At 40.2% G+C, this 25,343-nt stretch overlaps 3 protein-coding genes across 3 annotated transcripts in view; 1 reads left to right on the top strand and 2 right to left on the bottom strand.

Annotated features, from left to right (window-relative positions):
• LOC142932588 (NLR family CARD domain-containing protein 3-like) overlaps nucleotides 1-25,343 on the top strand; it is a 216,297-nt gene that overhangs the window by 24,207 nt on the left and 166,747 nt on the right. The gene's annotated exons all lie outside the window — the stretch shown is intronic.
• LOC142932841 (protein NLRC3-like) lies at nucleotides 1,275-8,691 on the bottom strand. The gene is made up of 8 exons (XM_076076929.1): nucleotides 8,582-8,691; nucleotides 7,923-8,001; nucleotides 7,539-7,767; nucleotides 5,572-7,375; nucleotides 5,301-5,474; nucleotides 4,756-4,929; nucleotides 1,971-2,017; nucleotides 1,275-1,831 (listed from the first exon to the last, which is right to left on the bottom strand). Exons 1-8 carry the CDS (start codon nucleotides 8,647-8,649, stop codon nucleotides 1,275-1,277), a joined length of 3,132 nt encoding a protein of 1,043 aa, XP_075933044.1. The 5' UTR covers nucleotides 8,650-8,691.
• Nucleotides 20,841-24,091, bottom strand: LOC142933114 (uncharacterized). The gene is made up of 4 exons (XM_076077262.1): nucleotides 24,034-24,091; nucleotides 21,734-22,534; nucleotides 21,386-21,446; nucleotides 20,841-20,991 (listed from the first exon to the last, which is right to left on the bottom strand). The coding sequence occupies exons 1-4, from the start codon at nucleotides 24,089-24,091 to the stop codon at nucleotides 20,841-20,843; spliced, it is 1,071 nt and encodes a 356-aa protein (XP_075933377.1).

Raw genomic sequence — 25,343 nt, 5'->3', positions numbered from 1 at the left:
AAAAAGATTAAAGGTAACAAAAACAGATGATGCAAAAAGTCCTGATTCTTTGTTGTCTCCTGTTTCTACCTTTTTACTTGGAGCATCTTAACCTCCTGGTCCATATATGGTCACAACAACACATTAGTAAATCATTGGATGAAGCTGTTTACGTAGTCTTACAATTCATGACAGACTTCTTTAAGTTAACTCTTATTTCTAAGGTTCCTGTCTGGTCTTCCTGGTGGAACATCAGTCAGGATGTCTCCTAAACAGTTACCATGGTTACAGCATCTGACCTTACATCCTGTTTCCTAAACTGACTCTGACAAAGATCAGAGCAAAGTATGTTAAACCAAGATTATCTCATTTACTCATCTTAACCATTCGTGATGATAAAAGCATTTATGATCACACATTAATACATGAATGAAAATCACTGAAACATTATCATCATTAAATGAACACATGATCAGTAATAATACAAATCAAAGAATGAAAAGTAAAATCACAAAAGATTCCAAATTATAATATATTTTCATTGAATAAACAGCTGAGTTGGTTCTTGTTCAGTAGTTTGGTTCAAACTTCTTTTGATTTGTTTCTATGAGTTTCCCCAAACTAGCACACAGTCAGTGATGAATGAAGTAAAAGTGAACAATACAACGTGAAGAATGAAGCTGGATTTAACTAATCCTTCATTTTACAGTGTTGTGATGGATTTGGACATTTTTGCTTTGACATGATGTTTATGTGTTTTATTATCTAGAATCATCCAAAACTTTGATTTCTTTTTATTTCAACGTCACTTCTCAGCATTTGTTCATTTGTTACATGATGATCAAAGATGATGAATTTAGTTTGTTCAAATCAAAACAAAACAACAAGTTGTGATTATTGTTCCACAGATGCTGAATTTGATCCAGAAAGACTCTTGTTTGACATTCGGAGGTTTTTCTTCACACAAACAAATGTTTTAAGACAACAAAGTTCAGTTTTATACACTAAGTAAAACATATTTCACAGCTTCTCTCAGACAACACATCATTTCAGGTCATTACATGGACCTCACTCAGCTCTTTCAGACATCCATCTGCAACACCACAAGTCCCAGAGAGTTCTCAATCCCCCAGAGTCCAGACCAGCTCTGGTACCCCTCACCTGCTCCAACTGCATTTACAACCACTGAGAGATCAGGTTGGTACAAACTAACATCAGCTGTGTGTGATCCTGTACAGACTGAACTATCTGGTCAGCAGAGAGAAAGTTTCTCTACCAGGAGGAGACTCTCCCTCCTACAGAGAACACAGAGACACTGAGGAACCAGAGCAGGACCTGGACCTGAACCAGAACCCAGGATAAAGAGGTTCAGTGAATGTGGTGGTGAAGGTGTGGAGGTGGATCAGTGTGTCAGAGGAGACTCTGTAGAAGGACAGAGAGCCAGCAGGACAGTCCACATACACTGCTACTCTACCAGAGGAGGAGGAGGAGGAGGAGGAGGAAGAGGAAATGATGGGTGTTACCGTCTTATTGTGATAGACATAGTAATCCCGATCAGAGCACTCCAGTCTCCAGGACTGATCATTCCCTCCAAACCAACAGTCTTCACTGTCTCCTCTCCTTCTGATTCCTCTGTAACTCACTGATACATCAACTCCTCCTCTCCACTCGACCTCCCAGTAACAGCGACCAGTCAGACCAGTTCTACACAGCAGCTGAAGCCAGTGATCAAATCTGTCTGGATGATCAGGATATGACTGATCCTCCTCCACATGTGTCACCTTCCTGTTGTTGTCAGACAGTTTGAGGTTTCTGTTCACTGTGTTTGTGTCGAGTGTGAGTTCACAGGAATCTGATGGAGAGAACAAGACACAATACAGCTGCAGTTATTAATCTATCATCTGTTTGATGATGACATCAGAGATGTGAATGAGTGATGTCACAGTTTGAAGATGCTTTGTTTTCATGAATCAAATTCAAAGCACACTTACACTTCCTCAGACCTGGTCTGAACCATCGGACTCCAGCAGGCTCCACCCTGAAAGGAGGAGGAGGGTCAGAGCAGCATGAAACATGGACATTACATCGCTCTCACACACAGAGCTTTGTTATTCATGTTCACATGGAGCACTTATTATTAATCAGCTCATATTCTTTTACTTCAGTGGAGCTTCTTCTGATTGGCCCATGACGACAGCTCATTATGTTCACTTATTCATGATATATTATTATCAGTATTATATTGACAATCATCATCCATTTCAGACTCAGTTTCCTCTTCTAATCAGTCAGTAAATCACATGTTTAAACCTGCATCACTTGATTTCTTTGTCCACTTGTGGTTCAGTGAAAACAAGCTGTAAACACAACATCTGACATATTATCAGCTTATAAAGTAGTTGTGTCAAACATGATATCAACCAGCTGCTTCCACATCCAGCAGTTACACATCAACATGATGATTCATCAGGAGTCTTTGTGTTTGTGTCTCCTGATGAATGGAAGTCCAATATTCTCTCTCGTTTAGCTCTGTTTTTGGTCTCCACCACCTCCTGAGGGAAACATCTGTCTCTTTAGCTGCTAAATGCTCCACTATGTTCACCAGCTAGTCTCTAACTGAGTCTGTCTGCTGTTTGCTAAATTTAGCATACTTGGCTTCGTGTTTGGTGTCAAAATGTCGACGTAAATTGTATTCCTTCATCACCGACACTGCCTCATAACACAGAAGCACAAACATGTATTCGCTTTCATTTAAATGTTCTTCCCTCTGCTTACATTTTTCTCTTCTTGGACATTTTGGGGGTTTTTTTCGAGATTTTTCAACTCAATCACTTGTTGGAAAACCGCTTTACGGGCTGTCCAGCCTCCTTTCTTTGTTGACAAAGAGTTTAATCCAACGGTTAAATCACAACTCACAAATCCGTTTCTTCTCCTTCAGCCATTGAGTGTTAAAAAAACAAAGCGAGGAAAAAAAAAAATTAAAATCGACACCAAGCAAAATGCAAAAAATGTCATAATTTCTTCCATATCTTTCAATTTGAACTCTTACTAATCCGACTAAGCCTCTGCTTAAATTTCGTTTTCCAATAGTCACGTGCTCGCCCACTGACCAATCACAGCACACGCTGCACCTCACTGCAGAGCTGCACCTGGAAACTGAGCTGCATGTAATGCTGACGTACTTGTAGGCCAGCTAGCAGGCTCTGGCACGTCAAAGAATACGCCCAACATGTCAAACTAAAGATCTGATTGGTTGAACACTATGACAATCAACAATATCGTCCCCATTCATTTAAACTGCACATGGATGCACGTGTGAGTCTGCAGGCCTCGGGCCTCTGTTCTTACCTAGAGACACAGAGGTGACATCTGATTGGATAAAAGCTCTACTTAAAACAAGCTGCACTGGAAGCAGAGCAACTGAGGAAGACAGTAGCTGTGCAATGAGAAAATAAGATAATGGGAAAAATATTTTTATAAATTATAATACATGTAGTGTATTTAAGAAAAATTATTAAATTATAAAATAGCTATAACTTTGTGATTCTGTTTCGGCCATCAGAGAAGGCCTTGCTGGCCCTGACGGCCCACCACTGCTGTAAAGCAGCATAGTCTTTCATTTTAAGACAATCATAGAGAAGCCCATTTCCGGCAGCAAAAACAAATTACAAAAAAAGATGAAAAGTTGGACTTGACAATAAAAATATCCCCATGTCACTTTTGGTGCATCCATCTGTAACCATGACACTGACCAGATGTTTCCAGTTGCAGTTCAATGAAGGTTGCCACATCGGTTTTATTTTTTCTACACCAGAGCTGCTTCTTGCCGAAAATCCTTTCAAGGGTGCGTTTGCTAAGTACAATCCCACGTGAAGTATTTCATCATGTTGTAAAGCCACGTTTAAAGTAGTCTTCAATGTACTCACAATCCATTTCTATGTCAAATGTAGGGTAACCTGCCAAAGAGCTGCTGCTTTGACTGTTGTGTTAAGTATCTCATAACTTTGACTTTCTATCTCATAATGTCGACCATAGGGATATTTTTATTATCAAGGTATAACTTTTCCTTTTTTTTTGCTGGCGGAATCGCGGGCCACATGTCTTAATATAACTTTGGTCCAGTCCTAAATAAACCTCATTGGGCTCTGACACACCATGTCCACAAGTAGTTTCAACGAGTCGATTCTTATCAGCCAGGGAACTGGCTCTCAGTGCAAAACAAACCAAAACCAGATAAAGCTAAACTCCTTTAAAACAGCAAAACATTCCTATTGTGATGATTTATCAAGACGGTTTGAACAGATTATTTCTTAGTCTGTTTGTCTTTTCACTATAATGTCTGGACTAAAGGGCAACACACACTGGTGGCAGATGACGAGCATCAAAACATCCAACTATTGTTTGATATGAGTCCACAAACCTGCAGCGTGATGACGTTGACGCATGTCAACCCACCATGATGCCCGTCGACGTGTCAGGATACACCACTGTCCTATTTTCTAATGTTGAAACAAGACAACGCTCCAGAAAAACAACAGTTTCATCACCTTCCCTCCCTGTTTTGGCTCATCCTGGCTACTGTTCCCTGACTACTTCTGTCTGTATTGATGGTCTGATGTGGGACACAAACAATTCTATGAGTCTCTGGTAATTTGAGGTCAGCTTGGTGTTGTCAGGGTCATATTAACCAGGCTGACAGTGTGACAGAGAAAACGTTTTTAGATCTACCTCCTCTATCAGACTGACTGTCTGTGGCTGCAGCAGGCCTTTTCATACCTGAGAGTTTCAAGTCTCCATTGTGGATCCTTCATTCCAGCAGACAGCAGCTTCACTCCTGAGTCTCCTGGATGATTGTACCTCAGGTCCAGCTCTCTCAGATGGGAGGGGTTGGAGCTCAGACCTGAGGCCAGAGAAGCAAAGCCTTCCTCTGTGATCAGACAGCCTGACAGGCTGCAAACACACAAAACAACACACGTCACATAATCTGAGGGAACTGTGAGGGCTGGAAGGTTACTGCAGTACTGAGATACTATTGGCTACTGTGGGGTTACATTAACATTGTTACTGATTGTTTTCTAGTCACAAACAAACACTCACTAATGTCAATTAGCAAGCTGACAACATTACTGGTAACTCTTTGATTCTGCTCTATTATTTCACAGCGATTGCAGAGCGAGAAAAAAACAGTATAAGATATGTTCATAGTAATATATTGAAATGAAATGAAATTAAATTAAATATTTGATTGAAAACATGAAAGCAGAAACATTTTTGTGAAGGTAACCCATTAATATAAATAAGGACAGTAATTGAATCCTGACCCGAGAGTTTCCAGTTCACAGTGTGGACTCTTTAGTCCAGCAGACAGCAGCTTCACTCCTGAATCCTGCAGGTCGTTGTTACTCAGGTCCATTTCTCTCAGACTAGAGGACTGGGAGCTGAGAACTGAGGACAGAGCTTCACAGCTTCTCTCTGAGAGGTTACAGACACTCAGTCTGAAGAGACAAAGATGAAGAAAAAATAAGCAATATGTAGAAAAGATAGCAGCGTATTTAAGTTATGACATATAAATCTAACTCTCTCTGTACTTACAGAGCTTTGTTGGAGGCTTTGATCACTGGCAGCAGCCTCAGAAGAGCCTCCTCTGAAGCAGAGTATTTCTTCAGGTCAAACACGTCCAGGTCTTTTTCTGATGATAGTAAGATGAAGACCAGAGCTGACCACTGAGCAGGAGACAGTTCATCTGTGGAGAGACGTCCTGAACTCAGGGACTGTTGGATCTCCTCCACTAGAGAACGTTCATTCAGTTCATTCAGACAGTGGAACAGATTGATGTTTTTCTCTGGAGACACATTCTTACTAATCTTCTTCTTGATGTACTGGACTGTTTTCTGATTGGTCTGTGAGCTACTTCCTGTTTGTGTCAGCAGACCTCGTAGGAGAGTCTGATTGGTCTGGAGTGAAAGACCAAGGAGGAAGCGGAGGACCAAGTCCAGGTGTCCATTTGGACTCTGTAAGGCCTTGTCCACAGCACTGTGGTAGAGACGTTTTGGTTTAGGTTTGTCTCTAACGGCTTTAGACAACTGGGAGGTTGTTTGTTCTTCTGACAGCAGATTGACACCAGAGTTGATGAAGGTCAGATGGACGTGAAGAGCAGCCAGAAACTCCTGAACACTCAGATGTACGAAGCAGAACACCTTGTCCTGGTACAGTCCTCTCTCCTCTCTAAAGATCTGTGTGAACACTCCTGAGTACACTGAGGCTGCTCTGATATCGATGCCACACTCTGTCAGATCGGATTCATAGAAGATCAGGTTGCCTTTCTGCAGCTGATCAAAAGCCAGTTTTCCCAGAGACTCAGTCATCTTCCTGCTCTCTGGACTCCAGTGTGGATCTGTCTCAGCTCCCCCATCATATTTGACCTTCTTCAGTTTGGACTGAACCACCAGGAAGTGGATGTACATATCAGTCAGGGTCTTGGGCATCTCTCCTCCCTCTCTGGTCTTCAACACATCCTCCAGAACTGTAGCAGTGATCCAGCAGAAGACTGGGATGTGGCACATGATGTGGAGGCTTCGTGAGGTCTTGATGTGGGAGATGATCCTGCTGGCCTGCTCTTCATCTCTGAATCTCTTCCTGAAGTACTCCTCCTTCTGTTGGTCAGTGAACCCTCTGACCTCTGTCACCATGCCAACACACTCAGGAGGGATCTGATTGGCTGCTGCAGGTCGTGTGGTTATCCAGAGGCGAGCAGAGGGAAGCAGTTTCCCCCTGAAGAGGTTTGTCAGCAGCACATCCACTGAGGTGGACTCAGTAACATCAGTCAGGATCTTATTGTTGTGGAAGTCCAGAGGAAGTCGACACTCATCCAGACCGTCAAAGATGAACAGAACCAGGAACTCTTCAAACCTGCAGATTCCTGCTTCTTTGGTTTCACTGAAGAAGTGATGAACAAGTTCCACCAAGCTGTACTTTTTCTCTTTCAGCACATTCAGCTCTCTGAAAGTGAATGGAAATGTAAACTGTATGTCCTGGTTGGCTTTGTCTTCAGCCCAGTCCAGAGTGAACTTCTGTGTTAAGACTGTTTTCCCAATGCCAGCCACTCCCTTTGTCATCACTGTTCTGATTGGTTCCTCTCTTCCAGGTGAGGCTTTAAAGAGGTCTTCTTGCCTGATGGTTGTTTCTGGTCTGTGTGGTTTCCTGGATGCTGTTTCAATCTGTCTGACCTCATGTTCATTATTGACCTCTGCAGTCCCTCCCTCTGTGATGTAGAGCTCTGTGTAGATCTGATTCAGAAGGGTTGGGTTTCCTGCTTTAGCGATCCCCTCAAACACACACTGGAACTTCTTCTTCAGGTTAGATTTGAGTTCACGCTGACAAACTGCAGTAAGAAGTCCTGAATGAACACACAACAAAGAAGTTCAATGAGTCAAAGAATAGATTTCAACATGTCATTTCCTCAAAGAATGAGTCTATGAATATGTTTTGGTCCATTTCTTGAGACATTTGTAAACGTCCCATTTATCCAGCATGTTACATCTTTAGAGAAATCCTCTTACTGCTCTGCAGACAGTCAGCCAGCTCCTCCTGCTTCATTCTCCTCAGGAAGTGCAGTGTGATCTTCACAAATGCCTCTCTGCTGCTCCTCCTCTGCTCTTCATCCTCACCATCCAGCACCTCCTCATCCTCCCTCTGACTCTCTAAGCATACTGGGTAATCTGAACTCACAACCTTCTGGATCTTCTTCAGCTCGTTCTTCACAAAAGTGACGATGTTCTCCTCCAGCAGCTGGAACAGAATATTCTATGAATGACACAAACTAAAACCATGGAACCAAACATCAGATCCATGTTGGACAGACTGACAATCCACTGGTCTACAAAGTGCAGCATGGAGATGATTGTGAACAGAATAGATGTAAAAGTAGTTGTACATGTACAGACCATAAATATGGAGTCCAGGTGTGTTTGATGCTGCTGGGCAGACCGACCTCTGGGAACCTCTGAGCTCTCCTGGTCCTCTCTGTGGAGGAATCATGAACAATCATCTCACATTATGCTTGTACCATTAACACAAATACAACAGTTAGTTAAAGATGGTGTGTCCTGTCATGACTGATTACATTGAAAACCTGACATTAATATCTCTGCTTTTACTGCTTTTATTGGACAGTAAAAGTTATTTTATTGGCAGCATGGTATAATAAAAAATGATATCGTAGGGCAAATATTTATATTTAGTTTAGTTTCTATTCTACCATTGTGTTGTTAGTCAGATGTACCAAGACTTAATACTGTTTATCTGCCACATCACTTGAAACAAAGGGTCTGTATTTGGTTTTGGCCACAGCACCATTGGGGAGACTTCCTCCTCCGAGTCTTTCTAGTCTCCAGACCTCTGCAACTAGAGTTAGGATTATATCCAGAATGCTACTTCCTGTCTGATGTAAAACCTACAACAATTAGTTAAAGATAGTGCGTCATGTCATGATCATAATGAGAAATGAGATCATAATGATAGATCAAAGACTATAAATGATAAACGACCAAAGTTGTATCAGTGTAACAGCTAGTCATCTGTTTCATCTGTTTCAAGAACTTACTCTGGGTCATAAGAATGGCGTCCATCTTTGAAGTGAATCAGACGACCTTTAGACCGATCACTCTTCATGGACACACAGCTGGGTACAGGAGACTTTTCTCTCTGCTGCTGTGAACTGATAGAAACACTGACTGAAGATTTATTTTTCTACTTTCACTGGTTTTGTTGGAGGGTAAAAGTTATGTCTTGATTATAATGTTTATTCAACCAACAGATATTCAAATGGGATACAATGACTAAAACAACTAGAATCACATCTACCTACTTGTTGTATTCATTTTTAACCAGTGTGTTGTTAGTCACATGTCTTAAGACTGTTGACCTGTCACGTCACTTATTGTATTTGGTTTGGTCCACAGAACACTTGGGGAGACCTCCTTTTTCCTGTCTGATGTAAAACCTCCCCAAGTTCTCCAACAGCACTTCTCTACTCTGTTCTCTAAACTGGCTCCCAGCCTCAGATCACATCCATCTCAAGACTCTGGTGCTGGTCTACAGGGGAAGTGAAGGGAACTGGTCCTTCCTACTTACTAGCCATGGTCCAACCCTACACTCCTCCTCTACCTCTGGATGTTTGGCTGCCCTGTCCCTCAGAGGACCCTGTGGTCTCTCATCTCCATCATCACTCTTTTCTGTTCAGGTCCCACAGTGGTGGAGTGAACTACTGAAGTCAGGACACCAGAGTCACTGAACATCTTCCACCACGATCTGAGAGCCATCTGTCACACAACACCTTCACACACCTGACGCACATCTCATTTCTTTAAAATATCAAAATGTAGCTTTCTAACACACTTTCAGTTGTTTATTTGAGAAGGATGTACCTTCATTTTTTCATGACATCTACCTGAAGGACACATATTAGGTTATAAACCACTTCATGTTTTATCCAGGAAGTGACTGATCACTGATGTAGTTCTGGTTTTACTACTTCTCGTTACTTTTCGGAAAGCAGGACAAATAGCAGTATCATCACCTGTGAGAGACTTTTCGTCCTTTAAAATCGATGCCATGTTTGTGTGACTGGTTGGTCTCAGGGGACACACAGCTGGGTTCAGGTTCAGGTCCAGGGGACTCTGGTCTCTGATGGATCCTGGCACACAGAGGAAGACCAGCAGGGAAGGTAATTCGGTTTTTAGTCTTCATTCTCAGCAGCTGTTGGAAAAACTAGCAGCTATCAACAAGAAAAGGATCAATACAGCAACGTTTTATCAGAAATCCTGAAGAATGTGTGTGAGTGCTGGGAATGTGAAGATTATGAATAAAGAAGCTGTAATTATGTGACACGTAGCATCTTCTAGCACGGCTGGGATTTCAGCTGATGACGTTTAATCAACAGGGTTCACACTGCACCAAGAAGCTAATGCCAGACACATCTACATCAAACTACTATATTATTGTAGATTAACAGTTTGAAGTATGAAAAAAACAAAAAAATGATCCATGATGATTTTTCAGAGCTCAAGATAACATCTTGAGACAGTTCAAAACCCCAAAATATTCAGTTTACAATGATGCAATAAAGAAAAAAAGGCTAATTGGAGAAAGATCAACTCATAACATTGGAAGAGAAGTTGATCTGTAAAACAATGTTAAAAAAGTAATTTCTCTAAATGAATCCCAGCTGAACGTGAAGTCTGTTGACTGAGTGTAAACCTCACTGACCACCAGGGGGAGCTCAGCAGCTGATGTAGAAACATAAAGCTCCACCCTCTGGACCTGAACACTGAGCCCTCCCAGACTCCTGTCACTCTGTGATGTGTTCAAGTGCTCTCTGGTAATAAGACCGTCACACTGCTGGGTCCAGAGGGTTAACACAAGGACTTAAATCGTTGTCATGGATACAGCAGGACATGTGTCATGTTGAACCTGAGATCATCTCACAGTTTGTCTAAAGAGCTCCAGTCAGCATTTGTATCAACAACTTTATCTAAAATGTTCAGTCTGCTGCTTCAGACAGTAAAACAGACCCATGATGTAATTTACAGTAAATATAGAATACAAATAAATAAATAAACTCTTCACACAGCTCATATTATTGTGACATGAAACCCTCAGCTGATCCTCTTCACACTCACAGATGCTCCTATTTGTTTCTGTTGGATTCAATGTGAAAGAAAACTCACTGACTGCAGATAACATAGAAATCTAAATGATAAACCTCAATGTATCATTACAGCAACATCAAAAGTAACTAAATTGGTTCTTGGTTCTAAATTCAGTGAAGTATTGAAGTCTAAACTGAAATCCAGTATCAGAATTGAATCTAACGAATAAAACTGTTTTATGGATTTATGGAATTAAGTCAATGTTCAAGTGAAAGAGCAGAGAAACAGACCTCTGTAACTAGTCTCTAGATCTTTAGTCCCTCAACCTAAGGTTAAGGACAACAAAATCAACTCGAACAAGTACACACTGACCCACAGTGGCTCATGATCGTGTCTCTGAACAGGTTGGAAGAGTACTGATCCTCAATGTGTGTTGGAGCTCTTTTCATGATATGGGAGCACTGACTGGAAAGGCTGCCTTTCCAAGAGCAGAAGGTGTTCATGGGACCTTAAGCATTGGAGCGTGTTACATTAGATCCAATGTTCTGATCCAGATTCATCATGATGTAAACTGGTAGTTTACCAATGAGGGCTTTATCGACAAACTAATACTATTATCATCTATTTGAATATGGAGGTAGTACGTCAATACTTTTAGATCACTGAGTGCAACTTGGAAAGCGTTAAATGTTGCAGAAATGAATGTTGACATGTTTTATATGTCAGGTAATGACTTGGAATAAAGTTGACTAAGGAGTTGAAACACAGAGGTGGGTGATACTTTATACTATATGCTTTATAAACAGTCAAACCTGACGGGTCATTTTTGACCCCAGAGGACAACAGGTGTGATTATGTGCTGCCATTAGAAAAATTCAAATGATTCAAGAACAGCATCCTCACTAAACTTTGATATGTACCTCTCTGTGATCAGTCAAATAGTAAAAAATAATATAAAGTCAAAATAATTCATTGTTTCATTGTATTTTCATTCAAAAACAGGGTATACTTTTATGTAAACAAGGTCTATTGGCCCTAAATTCCAAAATGAAGGGAAACATTTGTTGTAATGGGTTGGACTGAAGTAAGACTAAAGGTGTAAAACAGAATTGATTGACAATTTATACTATATGCTTTAAAAACAGTCAAACCAGGTGGGGTCATTTTTGACCCCAGAGGACAACAGGTCGGCAGTCGGGAGGACAACACAAGGGGTTAATTAAAGACATTTTGCAGGTTTAGTGTGGGCAATACAACACAATATTGTATTATCTGCATACAGATGTTCATGGCAGTTAGTTAAAGACGAAGTAGTCCCTAGACCTCTGAAAGTAGTCCCTAGACTGCTGCAACTAGTCCCGAGAAATGTGCAAAAAGTCAGACATTTGCAACTGGTCCCCAGACCTCTAAAACCAGTCCCTATTTCTCTGCATACATTGGTTCTCACTTCATAGACTGATAAATTCAAGATAATAATACATTGTCATTAAGCTTATGAAGTTATTCATTAACAGAGTAGAACTGGTCATTTGATCTATGAGAGCACTTTGACCAACAGAGGCCTCAATAAACATGAAATATGAGCTTCATAAAATACCTGAAGGATCAAAGTCCAGACTTTAGTCCAGTATCAGAATTCAATCTAACGACTGTATCTGTTTTATAGATTTATAGGTTTATTATGAGTCAATGTTCAAGTGAAAGAGCAGAGAAACAGTCAACATCAAGTTAGTAAGAATGAATATGTTGAAGGTAAAACAGGATCAAATGTAATGAGAAGTGTTGAGTGTGATACCTTTTCATGTTGCTGATAAGCTGCAGCCACCTGATGAAGACAGACAGACGGGTTCATCATTAGTCTTCAGTCTCATTTGATTTGTGTCTCATCAGGAAATGGGATCTGTTTCTGCATGTAGACTTTAAAGACAGCCAGCTGTAGTTTCAAGTATCTGTTGTCAGATCAGCTTTGTGCTGTGGACTCATTATCAAAGACAGGAGGTCAACACATGAACCAACAAAGAGCAGCTCGTCTGTCATGAATTAAAGTTCCACTTACTCAGTTTCTTCTCATGAACTTCAACACTCTGCAGCTCTCTGCTGTCTGGACCAGGTCTGTGTGGAAAAAGAGTTTTCTGTTGATGTGAGCGGGACTAAATCCTCTTCTTCTTCTTCATCAGTCCTCAGTGTCTTCAGGCTGCTGTCACACTCCAACACTTTAATAAACCAGTCTGAACCTGCAGCACTCAGTTCAAAGATCAGCTGCATCATGTTTATATGACTTTATATGATACGTGTTAAAGTTTAACCCACAGCATCTTCCACACTGGAACAAACCTGAGAACATAAAGCTCCTCATCACTGACAACATCAACACTCCAACACTGTTATTGACTTTAAAACAGGACATGAATTCACCTCCAGAGCTGTAAATGACGCCAGCAGGAAGGTTCCATGTTGTCGACCTGTTAGAGATCAAATCCATCAGTGGTTCTGCTCCATTTAAACCACAGAAATATGGACCATTGCTGTCTTCATGCATTTGTTAAAGTGATGACATGATGTCATTCAGACAGAGGAGACTTTTAAATGGAACTTACAGCTTCATTCAGACATGAACATTTATGGAAAGAGACTCAATGAGAGAGAGAACAACAGTGAGTTAAATGAGCTGTTTTCTCATCCTCTGTTGATAACGTGTCCTCTTCCTCTGCATCTCCTGTGGAGTCCCACAAGTTTCCATATTAAGCCCTCTTTCATTTTCTATATATCGTTTGCTGAACTTTAGTTACAGAGCCATACATTGTTGTATTTGTACCATGTGGTTGATCAATGTAGTGATGCTGTGACGTGAAGTATCCATCTATCTATCTATCTATCTATCTATCTATCTATCTATCTATCTATCTATCTATCTATCTATCTATCTATCTATCTATCTAGCCACATATCTATATATCTGTCTGTTCCTTTGGGGTGTGTTTGTGGAAAATATTATATTTCCTCTACCGTTGATACCCAGCTGTAGCTGAAACCTGGTGTTTAAAACTGTTTTAACACCCTGCTGAACATTGAAGTCAAAATGCTCCCAAAAGCTAAGGCAGAATGAAACTGAGGTCTTAATCTTTGTACCTGCAGATTCCTCCAAAACACCAACCAACACTGTTGGCTTCTGTCATTTCATGTTTTTTTTAAAGATGAATAAATTACTGCTGTTGTCAGCAGTAACTTCTTCCATCATTCCTGTCTGTTGAGGATATGGAGACCATAGCTTATGCTTTTATTATTGTAACTGTGTCTCTGTAATCAGTCAGTCTTATCTCACCTGCAGCTGGTTCAAGATGCAGCAGAGACTCTTTACTGGAACCAAGAACAGAGACCAGAGGTCTGGTTTATAAAACAGTGCTAGGATCTGTACTAAAAGTGTACGTGCTCCTAAAAGAAAATCACACGCACACCTGCAGACAATGTTCCCTTCATAAATCACAGTCCACCTGGAAATGTGCTGACATGGATCAGCTTCATATCCCTCTACACGCCCACATTCATCCATAAATGGTCAATGCAAAGCACCTCATGAATATTGACTCATATAAATGAGCGTTGTGATCAACGGTTCTTTACACTGACTCATGCAGCTTTACACTCCTCAGTATTTATATCTTTACAGCAGTCACACTGGTTGTTATGGTAAAATGATGATGTCATCAGTGGTGTCCCCCACCCTGGATATCATTTGAATATGTGAACACAGTTTATGAATCTATTGAAGGTTTCTCATGGTGGACCTGCATCATGATGAGGACTCATAATGAGGTATTGGAGCTGTCTCTGGCTTCATGTCCTCACTTTGATAACTTACACAGTTTATGTGTGCAGGTGGTGCAGATGGAGAAAGCAGAGAGTGAGACAGTCTCCACGGTGTCTCCAGCTCATTCTGTGTCTGACAGCACAGTCCAGTTCACTGCACACATTTTACACACACAAACTATATGAAAACTAAAATCATACTTGGTGATAAATGCACAGTATTAGAAGATATTATTGAAAACTATTGACTCCAACTCTTTATTGCTTTGTGATGTAATCTTGGATTTCTTCAATCAATGATGATAGTATCAACAGTTAGTTCCCAAACAGACAGACTGATGAAATATTGAGAAGACTTTGGTTTAACATTTGATTTGTTTTATATTAACACAGAACTCTTGTTCTTTAAACAGTAGCAGCAAAACAACTATGTTGACCTACGTTGGAACTTCATTTTAAAAACAGACCATATGCATGTAAAGAGCACACACTTAATTTCCTGTGGACACAGAAGTTTATTTTGAAAATAAACTCTTCATGGAACAAGTGGAAACTGACCCGCCGACCCTGAGACGTCCACACCTGAAGCTAGAGGAACGTAGAACGGAGTGTTGGGATTTCACCAGTTGGGAGTGACAATGTGTTCACTACTGGTGGACTGGACTCTCTTCACTGGTTACCAGCAAAGTACTGAATCCAGTTTTAAGATGATTATATTTGTTGTTAAAGCACTGTTCTATCTCTGAACTCTGAGATCTGATGACCAATCACTGCTCTTCATTCTACACTCCAGTTAAAATGTGTAAAGTCTCTAAACTGTGGAACAGTTTCTCACTATTAGATATTAGATATTCTCTTTACCGCTCTCTTTTCTTCAGCCTTTAAATAGTCACCATGAATACATGACCGCTCCTCTGTTTGTTTTTATGTTTTGTTCTCTGTGCAGTGCTATTATTTTTTTATTATTCATTACATGCATTTATTAATTAACTAATTTCCTCATAATTATTTCTGTTTTCAATTGATGTAATAATCAATCAAATAATCTGTTGAAAGTGTGTGTGTGTGTGTGTGTGTGTGTGTGTGTGTGTGTGTCACATACTACAGAGACTGAAGAGACAACAATAAACCAGAAGAAAAATAACATTTGTGTTCAAATGAAAACCTCTTTAATGAGTCTGGACTAAAGTACAATCAGAAAGAACAAAGATAATTTGTTCAGTGCAAGTGGATACAATTCTTGCTCTTCTATACCCACAAATCATTGCAATGTGACGTTAAACACGAGGTAACCAGTGGACGCATGGAGACGTTAAAAAAAAAAGATAAACAAAGAGGACGGCTCACGTGTGTTCAGCCTGGAATATTACATTTACACAGAGACATTAAGGGTTAAAGATGGAACAAAAAAAATACATGAAATCAGAGAATATTTATTTATTTATTCATCAAATATTTGATTTTGTCATTGAAGCTGTTTTGACAAAAACGAATAAATAGATTATCTAAAGTTACCTCTCATCTTGTGAGGAAAGAGTCTGGAAGACGTTCAAATCAGGGAGTACAAAGTATAAAATAGATAATAGATAATAAAGATAATATAATCAAAATAAACAAATGTTTGAGATGGAAAGCTATTTTGCTTTCATTTCATTGGAGTCCTAAATTAATATACAGTGTTTATTTTATCATTACAGAATCTGGGTGAAGCCCAACACTGTATTTCAAGCCTCCACCACCTATACGGGAACACATTTCCATAATACTAATGAACCTGATATTAAAGTGTTTTTAAGGAGACAGACACTCTGCTTTATAAAACCACTCATCAGCTCAAACATGCTGCGTTGGTAAAGTGTCAGTTAGTAAGGTTTCACACAATCTATACTCAGAACAATCAGAACTCAGAACAATATTCTCAGCTTTGGTCACTAGAGGGCAGCAGAGGTCTTTCCTTAGAAAATCCTTCAGCATATTTCAACATATTTGGCCCCGTTAGATTCACACATTCTGCCATTTGTCACTACATGTTCTCCATCAGCTGTGAAATCAGTCAGAGTGAACAAAACAAACTTTGAAAATAATATAGGAGGAACTCCTATATTAATAACTTTTTTACAATATGGTAGATTATGAGACAATCAGCACCTAATCAACCCACCACCTCTCCTTCATAGGAGCAAGACACACAGACTTTATAGTTGTTCAGCCTCTTTTTTTTAATCTCTTTGTGGTCATTCTGAGTCTCTTTGTAGTCGTGTTGTCTCTTTGTAGTTGTTTTGTGTAACTTTCACTGGTTCAGGCAGACTTGAATAACAAAAAAGCCCAACAATGAGACAGTTGTAAGGAAAGTTCACTCGAGCCTGGAAGACGTTCAAAGCAGGGAGTAGGCCTACAAAGTATAAAATCAATACCCACAATAATACGTCTTATTTTTTGTCATTGTCTTGGTAACGTGATATGTTGCAGCAAAGTGCTGTCCCATTCATATTTACACCATTTCAAGCCCTCACAGCCTCACACTCAACCACTTACCAGGGGTACATCTCAAGTCTCTTAATTGCATCCCCGTTTCCCTCACTTGGGTCCTTTCCTTGCGTCTTAGTCCCTCCCACCAGGGATGCATGGAGGAAACCATGCGAGGAGAGAGGAACGAGGAAATATGTGTGAAGAGACATGAGACGTCCTTTCCTCAGTTGTGTCACGTGAAGCGACGTCTGTTTCTGATGACGGAGGATCAGCTGATCACAGCTGGATCAGCTGTCAGTCGGCTTTAACAGCTGGAGAGACTTTTGATAAGTTTGTGTGTGTTCACATGATCACTGTACTTAATAACAGTACCTAATAATACTAATAACTAATAAAGACACACAGTAATCACCACTGTAGAGGTGTTTCTCTCTGTAGTCTGTTAACAAACTGTGTCCTGTGTTCCGTTTATAAGGGCAGGATCCATTTCTACCGGCGGGATGCGATCGTCTTATTTATGAATTATTTGCGTCTGTACGTTTTGAAATTGTGACTGTGGCGTCATTATTAATAAATAACCCAGAATATGATTATTGTTTCTCTTAAATGATAAAACTCATCAAACACTCAGGAATGATGTAAAAAGTGTTTCGTCTCTCCAGCTCTCTCTGACTTTAATTGTATTCATAATAAAAGTTATTGAGGGAAACAGATCATGAAAACACAAATCTTTCGAATAAATGAAGAAAGTTGTTTGTGGTCCTTTTGTTGTTCAGACTACAATGAACATTTATTTAAACCAGACGGTGAATCAGAAACCTAATCAAATATAAAGCTTGAGTTTATTCTGTGATCCGTCTTCACTCTGGTGTTAAACTCCAGACAGTCAGTCCGATCGGCTGCAGCGTCCAATCACATAACTGATGAACAATGAGGGGGCGTGTCGGCCATTAAAAGACTTCCTGGAAGGCTGTTCTCGTGGTTCCTCGCTCATGGCTCCTCCGAGGTCCCTCCTCCATCCTCGCTCCTCCGAGCTACATTAGAGCTTTGGGACGGCCGTCAATATGGCGGCGCAGAAACAACTTCCGGTTCAAGCGAGGATCGAGGAGGAGGAAACGACAATTAAGAGACTTGAGAAGTACCCCAGGTGACGTCAGTAAGTCCTTGAGGGTTCAGGGTTTGAGGCTTTAGGGGGGACAATGGGATTGGGTCAGGAACTTTTTAAATAACTTTCAACCACAAACTGGACCTCTTCAGGGAATCTATGGCTCATGTGTCATTAAATTACCTGTTAAAATGTAATCCATGTGGTAAACTGTGGTGTGATATAGTTTCAAGGAGTAGAGAAAAATAATCATATGGAATTAATGAAGCAGCTCTTTCAGTTCTTGTTTCGTCTTTATTGAAGTCCTCTCAGCTTGGAAACACATCATCAAATCCAAGGGCGTAGGTTTGGTGTCAGCATTGGTAGGGACACTGCCAGTCCCCCCCCCCCCCCCCCCCCCCCCCCCCCCCCCGCCATCTAAAAAAGTCTTAGTTGATATCAGAGGTGTTTCTAGGATTCAAAGAAAGGGGGGTTTAGCCCCAAGGGGAGTGGCATGTTTGCGCGCAGAGTGCGCGGCAATTTTTTTTGGGGCCCATTTGGGGCCGCGGATATTCATTGTTTCAGACAGTTCATAGGTTGGTTCAATCAGAAAGAGTGTGATTTTGCTCTATAGTTTTGCTTGCATTCAGTATATGATAACACAAGAGACAGAATTTGAGGGTCATAGTGAAATTTGACAACACAAATATGAACTTTTCTCAAATAAAGAATATCCGCGTCACTCCCAAATCCTAATTCTTAAAGGGACCGCACACAATGGATGGAGAATGGACCTGACAGTGTCAACTTTATATCGTTAGGTATGATGATAGGCTGTTGGATTGTAATTTGAAGGGGGAGAAAACATACAAACCAGAACGCACGCACATATGTAGCATGTTAGAGTTATAAATAACTTGTCCATGTGAGAAACAATAGTTTAATTTAATGACATCACCAAAATAAAAATATATATTTTTTTTTCTTCTTTTTTTTTTTTTAAAGCCAATAATGCCAAATTATTTGGGGGGGGGGCTGAAGAACATTTGAGGGGGGCTTCAGCCCCCCTAAAATAGGCCTAACGACGCCCCTGGTTGATATTATGTTGAACAGGCAAACTTTATTAAAATATATTAACATTTGTGTAACTTGGAATTGATTTAAACATAATAACAGTAACAAAACCTTAGTTTAAATACAAAACAGTATTCTGCACCAAATAAATAATAATAATAATAAATAATTAAATAAATGAATAAAAAACGTTCTGCTAAAATGCCAATATACAGTAACAGTATATTCTATATCCAAAATATATATAAAAAACTTTTCCCAGTTGTGCAGCCAAAAAAAGACAAAAAAAATAAATCTATTCTGCAGCACTTAATAGGCTACAAATAAAGTGCTTTCCACCTTTATGCAATTATTAGTAGTGCTGGGCAACGATTACAATTTTTAATCGCGATTAATCGCATGGCTTTTTTGCGATTAATCTCATTGTTATGGCAAAGTTCAATAATGAATTAAAAAGTAGTGTATTGCGCACTTTTATTTTAAAAGTACTGCTATATGAACAAAAGGGCAATAACATTTGGTTTGCAAACACTTTAAACACATCAGGTGCTTTTTAACAGCAGTATTCCCTTTACACAGTAGCAGTTCTATCTCTTCACTATCTGTGCTCAGTGTGCTGACTGTATGTGAAACGTTCCACTGCTGTGCAACATGAATAACATGTTTCAGCACAAATGTCTGTCTTCATGACAGTCAGAGCATGTGAATGCAGCTCTACTGTTCATCAATATAATGCTGTAACTCCGAGGTAATTATGGTTACCCAGCGATCAAAGAATAAAGACACTTTACCCACAATTTAGGTGTATTTTCCCTTTAACTCACGAGATGCAGGTAGCATGTTTTATACTTAATGTGAATATAATTCATACTTTGTTGGCATCTTATTCTGAAAACCGGATGTCCGTCTGAAGAAACCGGATGTTGTCTCACGTTAATCTTTCCGCTATCTTTCAAAGTCCTTTGTTCGCTCCCGATCTGTGCCGTTTGAATGCGTTTACCGTGAATTTCAGCATATAGGTGCACTAAAGTGTAAGTGTCTGCTGAGTTGACCACTGAGATCTGAGTGTCTGCTTATTTTTTCTAACAGGCAATTAAAATTAACAAAATATTGGTGGGGACAATTGTGTCTTTCCCAAACTTTGGTCGTGACTAGTCCCTATGGACCCTATGCAAACCTACGCCCTTGATCAAATCAGATCAATCTCTTACAACATCAACTCATCACCAGAAAAACAAAGTAGGCTACAGCAACCAGGAAAAATAAACAAGTAAATAAAACATCAAATATTCAAATACATTTACTTCCACTCTAAAGTAACCCACTGTGGACTGAAAGGTGCACAACACCTACGTTGGAGGAAAATCCAAAAGGTACAAGAAGTTGCTGAAATCATCACAATCCACCCAAACAAATGAAAAACAACACAAACTGGTGGAAAAGTCCAGGAACTGGAGAAGAGTGGAAACAAAAGCAGAAGCAGCAACAGTGGCTGCATGTGAAGTTTCTGTAGTGAGAAGGATGACTGGTAACATTTCCCTTACACATTCAACACAACACCGAAGGACGAGGACTTCCATAAGGCGGAGGAGTTTGTCCAGCTCATGAGAATCCTCTACACATCCACACTGTGTGTGGATGTGTGTCAGTGACAAGAATGACACCCGAGGACAGATCCCATCCTCTAAAATCTGGAAGAGCACTTCTCTGTGAAGCAGGAAGATACGTTTGTGACAACCAATCAGAGAGAGGATGTGGGGGAACCTGTACCACTACTATCAGGATGAGGCCACAGCAATGGAGCCCAGATTTAAAGGGAGGCCGCTGAGTGACACCAGCTGGGACGGGCTGAGGAAGGAAGCTGTTGAAGCCAACGTGACCGGAGCAACACCACGGCTGTAAGAGGAGCCGGAAGAGGCAGACTCAGTGCTGCAACAACAACAGGAGGAGGAGTCTGAAGGAGGAACAACAAACCAGGGAGGAGCTGTTCTCAGAGGACAGGAAGTTGAGGTTTAACACTATTGGACGAACGCCATAAGACAGGAGACGTCGCAACTTTTGAAAGAGAAGGTGGACATGTTAACCTCTCTTCAGAAAGAGAACTGCTAAGAACTGTGGTGCCAAATAACTATATTTTCCTTTGCAAGTGTATTTTACTTTATAAATTGTTTATTCGGGCCGGAGCACGAAAGCGCCAGGGCCGAAAGGTGGTTGTGCTCCAGGCGTGGCCTTTTATCATAAACTCAGCAACTGTATGGTTTCTATCCTGTGTGGATTGTCATGTGCTTCTGCAATTGTTCACTTCGAGCAAAAGATATTTTACAAACTGAAGAGCTGAAGGCTTTCTCTCCTGTGTGGACTTTCATGTGTCTCAGCATATTTCCTCTATCTGCAAAGTATTTCTTACAAAGTGAGCAGGAGAAAGGTTTCTCTCCTGTATGAGTTCTCATATGTATCAGCACTTTCCCCTTAAATTGAAATATTTTCTTACAGACCGAGCAGCTGAATCGTTTTTCTCCTTTGTGAATGACCACGTGTCTCCTCACATTCCTCTTGCTTCTAAATATTTTTCCACACTCAGAGCACCTAAATGTTTTCTCTACAGCACTACCTCTGGAATCACTGACAGGAACTTTCGCTTTGTGGATTTTCACGTGTGTCTGTAAATAAAAATTCAGTGCAAAAGATTTCTCACAAATTGTGCAGCTAAATGGTTTCTCTGCTGTGTGGAGTGTCATGTGTCTCTGCAAACTTCCACTTTGTACAAAAGATTTCTTACAAACTGAGCAAATGAAAGGTTTCTGTCCTGTATGGATTTTCATGTGTCTCAGCACATTTCCTCTATCTGCAAAAGATTTCTTACAGACTGAACAGCTGAATGGTTTCTCTCCTGCATGAGTTACCATGTGTTTCTTCAGACCCGTCTTAAAGTTAAATCTTTTATCACACTCAGAGCAGCTGAATGGTTTCTCATCAGCACTACATCTGGAATCACTGACAGACACTTTATTTTTCAGAGAGTTTAAACCTGACTGAGGTGCTCTGGTCTCCTTCCAATCATCACTGTGTTCAGTCTCAGGAGAGTCTCCAGTCTTGTCATCAGGATCTGGTTCTGGATGATCGGAATTCCTGTCTGATTCTGGATGTCTATCTGTACCTGAGTCCCTGTCTGGTTCTGGTCCTCCACAGTCCTCTCCATCAGCTTCCATCTCTTCAGTTAGTCTTTGATGAAGCTGTGAGGACTGAGTTTTCTCTTCATCATCTTCACTCTTCACAGGGACAGGGCTGAATAGGAACTTGGTTGTATCAGCCTCGTCCAGCCCTTGAAGCTGCTCTCCCTCCTGACTGGTCTGGAGTTCCTCCTGTTCCTCTTTAATGTCTGGGGGCTCCGGGTCCTCCTGGTCCAGACTGGAGCTCCACTCCTGCTGCTCAGGGGAAACCTCTTCTTTAACCACCAACAGCTGCTGGACTTCTGCAGGAAACAGGAAACAAACGGCTCATAGTTATCTTTACTGTCCCGCTAGTGGAAATTGGTTTTGCAGCCAGGGCTCACACAAAAGCAGAGTACAAAATGACAACTTCAACACAATAAAAACCAGAGCTAGACCAGGGAAATGGAAAGTCAAACCAAGTACACATGTGTAATAGGGCAAGTGTGCAAAGGAAGTTACAAAGCGTGAAGTCAGAGTGCTATATGCTATTTGCACATTAATAACCCTTGATGAAGGAGACAGAATATTTTAGTTCTCCTAATTCAAAAACGTAAAGTCCTTCAGGAGAGCATGGTCCTGGTGGTTATATAGCATTAACCCTTCTAAGGACCTGCCTGTTGTTATTGTCAAAGAGCTTGATGCCTCCCTGAAATCTCATTGGCCATTTTAACAAGTCGACTGTTATTAGACAGATGTTGATGACCAAACCAAGCTGTAATACAAAGTGTTAGAATAGATTCAATGAAACACCTGTAAAAGAGAGTCATCATCTCAGAATAAACCTAAAGAGTTCATTTTTTGCAGAAGTCAAAGTAAACATCTTCAGCAGTTGGCAGTGGGCTTGGTGATGACTTCTTGAAGTCAATAATCATGTCTTTAGTTTCTGACACATTTTGATGAAGTCCTCCACCGCCGGCTCATGACCCTGTAGCTCCCTTTCAAGAAAGCTAGCAATACCAGACTCATCAGCAAACTGTTAGATGTGTCTATTCTTATAGCTGATGCGACACTCAGTGTACAAGATGTAAAGACGGGCGGAGAGACAATAACATTGAGGGAAAACCGGTGGATGAGTCGAGCTGTTTGGAGAGAACACTGTTAACTCATTGTGACTGATCAGTTAAAAAAAAGGATACAGTGAAATCGCATGAAATTTGATACGGACAGAGTTTGGGTGTTCACGAACAAGACTTTAATGAAAGTTTACTATAACATCTTAAGGAATTCCTGGAATCAAGGTTCAAATATGAGGAAATTATGAATATGAATGAAATTTGAGCAGAATTTGCCTTTAATTTTCAATTTGCCTTTAACTCTGACTAGCATGCTAAGCTAACTTCAATAGCTTTGTAGTCAGAGGAAAAACATTGAGCGAAAAGTCCATTCAGAAGGTTTATCCGGACACACAGAGACCAAGATGGAGCTCACACACACTTTGTGAACACAACAAATACGTGTTTCTGACAGACGCCATCTTTCTTTCTTTCTTTCTTGTTTGAGGTTTATTGGCGGTTGGCAAACAATGAATTGGTGCATTACCGCCACCAACTGGTATGGAGTGTGGATCAGGATGTCTAGTAGCCTACTTATAGTTGAGTATAGAAAAAGAAAGAAAAGAGAGAATGAAAACAAAAAGGAAGACAAAACAACAGGCTCATATTGTCTTAATAATATTAGTTAGTCTAAGATATTGAAATAATATTTGATAGCATTCACTTCTTGAGTTCTTTTGCAGAATATCTATTACATCAAACCGTACCTCCATCTTGCCGAGGTCTCCAATCAGCTGCCTTCTTTCTTGCTCGTATTTCTGACATTGAACAATAATGTGTTCTATTGTTTCCTCTTGCCCACAATAGTCACATTTGCCTGTTTCATGTTTACCTATTTTTTGAAGCGTATTGTTTGCTACTCCTGTTCCTAAACTCTTTGATGCATCTGTGAAAACCTGGATATAACTGTGGTAACTGTCGATATGTGCCTGTATTGTATGCTAATTGATACTGAATCCTAGCCAGTTTTTTGAGATATATGCTTGCTGCTGATCCATACACCACACAACCATAATCTAATATAGATCTAATTAATCCACTGTATATGGCTTTCAAAGCAGTTCTATCTGCCCCCCCCCATTCACTTCCCATCAAACAACTCATTATATTTAATACTTTCTTACATTTATCCTCTACTTTTTTAATATGTAGAGCCCATGTGACCCTTTCGTCAAACCACAAACCTAAACATTTTAAGTGTTTTACTCTCTCCAATTCATGATTATATAGTTTAGTTTTACTTCACTACCAATTTGTTTCCTTTTAAAGAACATTGTCTTTGTCTTATCTACTGAAAATGTAAAACCTCATCTATACACAGCCACACATGCTTACTGTTCCAATAGAAAGAACCAACGAGACCCGGAAACACTAAACACCACTTCCGGTACACTTCTTCTTTTTCTTTGAGGTTTTATTGGCTGTTGGTTAACATTACCGCCTCCAACTGGTATGCAGTGTGGATCAGGATGTCTAGTACTTACATTTTTTAAATATTAAATCTTAGAGTTAGTTTAAGATACTAAAATATTAATAGAAGTAGAAATATTTTGATAAGACTTCTTGAGTTCTTTTGCAGAATATCTATTACATTAAAATGTACTTTTATCTTGATGAGGATTAGCTGCCTTCTCTCTTCCTCATATTCTTGACAGTGTACCATGACATGCTCTACTGCTTCCTCCTGCTCACGCTAGTTGTATTGGCCGCTAATAGTGGCGTGTTTCTCAAATGGGTGTACCTGAAGGCACTCCAGGGGGTACGTGAGATTTAAAAAATATATATTTAAAATTAGCATCCATTCAAAAATCCTTTGAAAATAGTTATTTAATAATTATTCAATCAAATATAAACTTTACACGAAAAGAAAGAGGAAAAAACAGTTGGGAAGAAAACACAATATTAATTTAGTTCAGTGTGAAAAGCTGCAGATTATCGAGTCTTTTATCTGTTTGACGTCAGACTAATGTGACACTATCTCGACTATACTAACGCCAATGAAAAGGTGACCAACCTC

The sequence above is a fragment of the Anarhichas minor genome, unplaced genomic scaffold (genome assembly GCF_050575085.1).
Source record: "Anarhichas minor isolate MPS153535 unplaced genomic scaffold, ASM5057508v1 ptg000058l, whole genome shotgun sequence".
In the NCBI taxonomy this organism is placed as follows: Eukaryota; Metazoa; Chordata; class Actinopteri; order Perciformes; family Anarhichadidae; genus Anarhichas; species Anarhichas minor.
The sequence above is the reverse complement of the archived record's forward strand: the minus strand, read 5'-3'. Positions and strand labels throughout refer to the sequence as shown.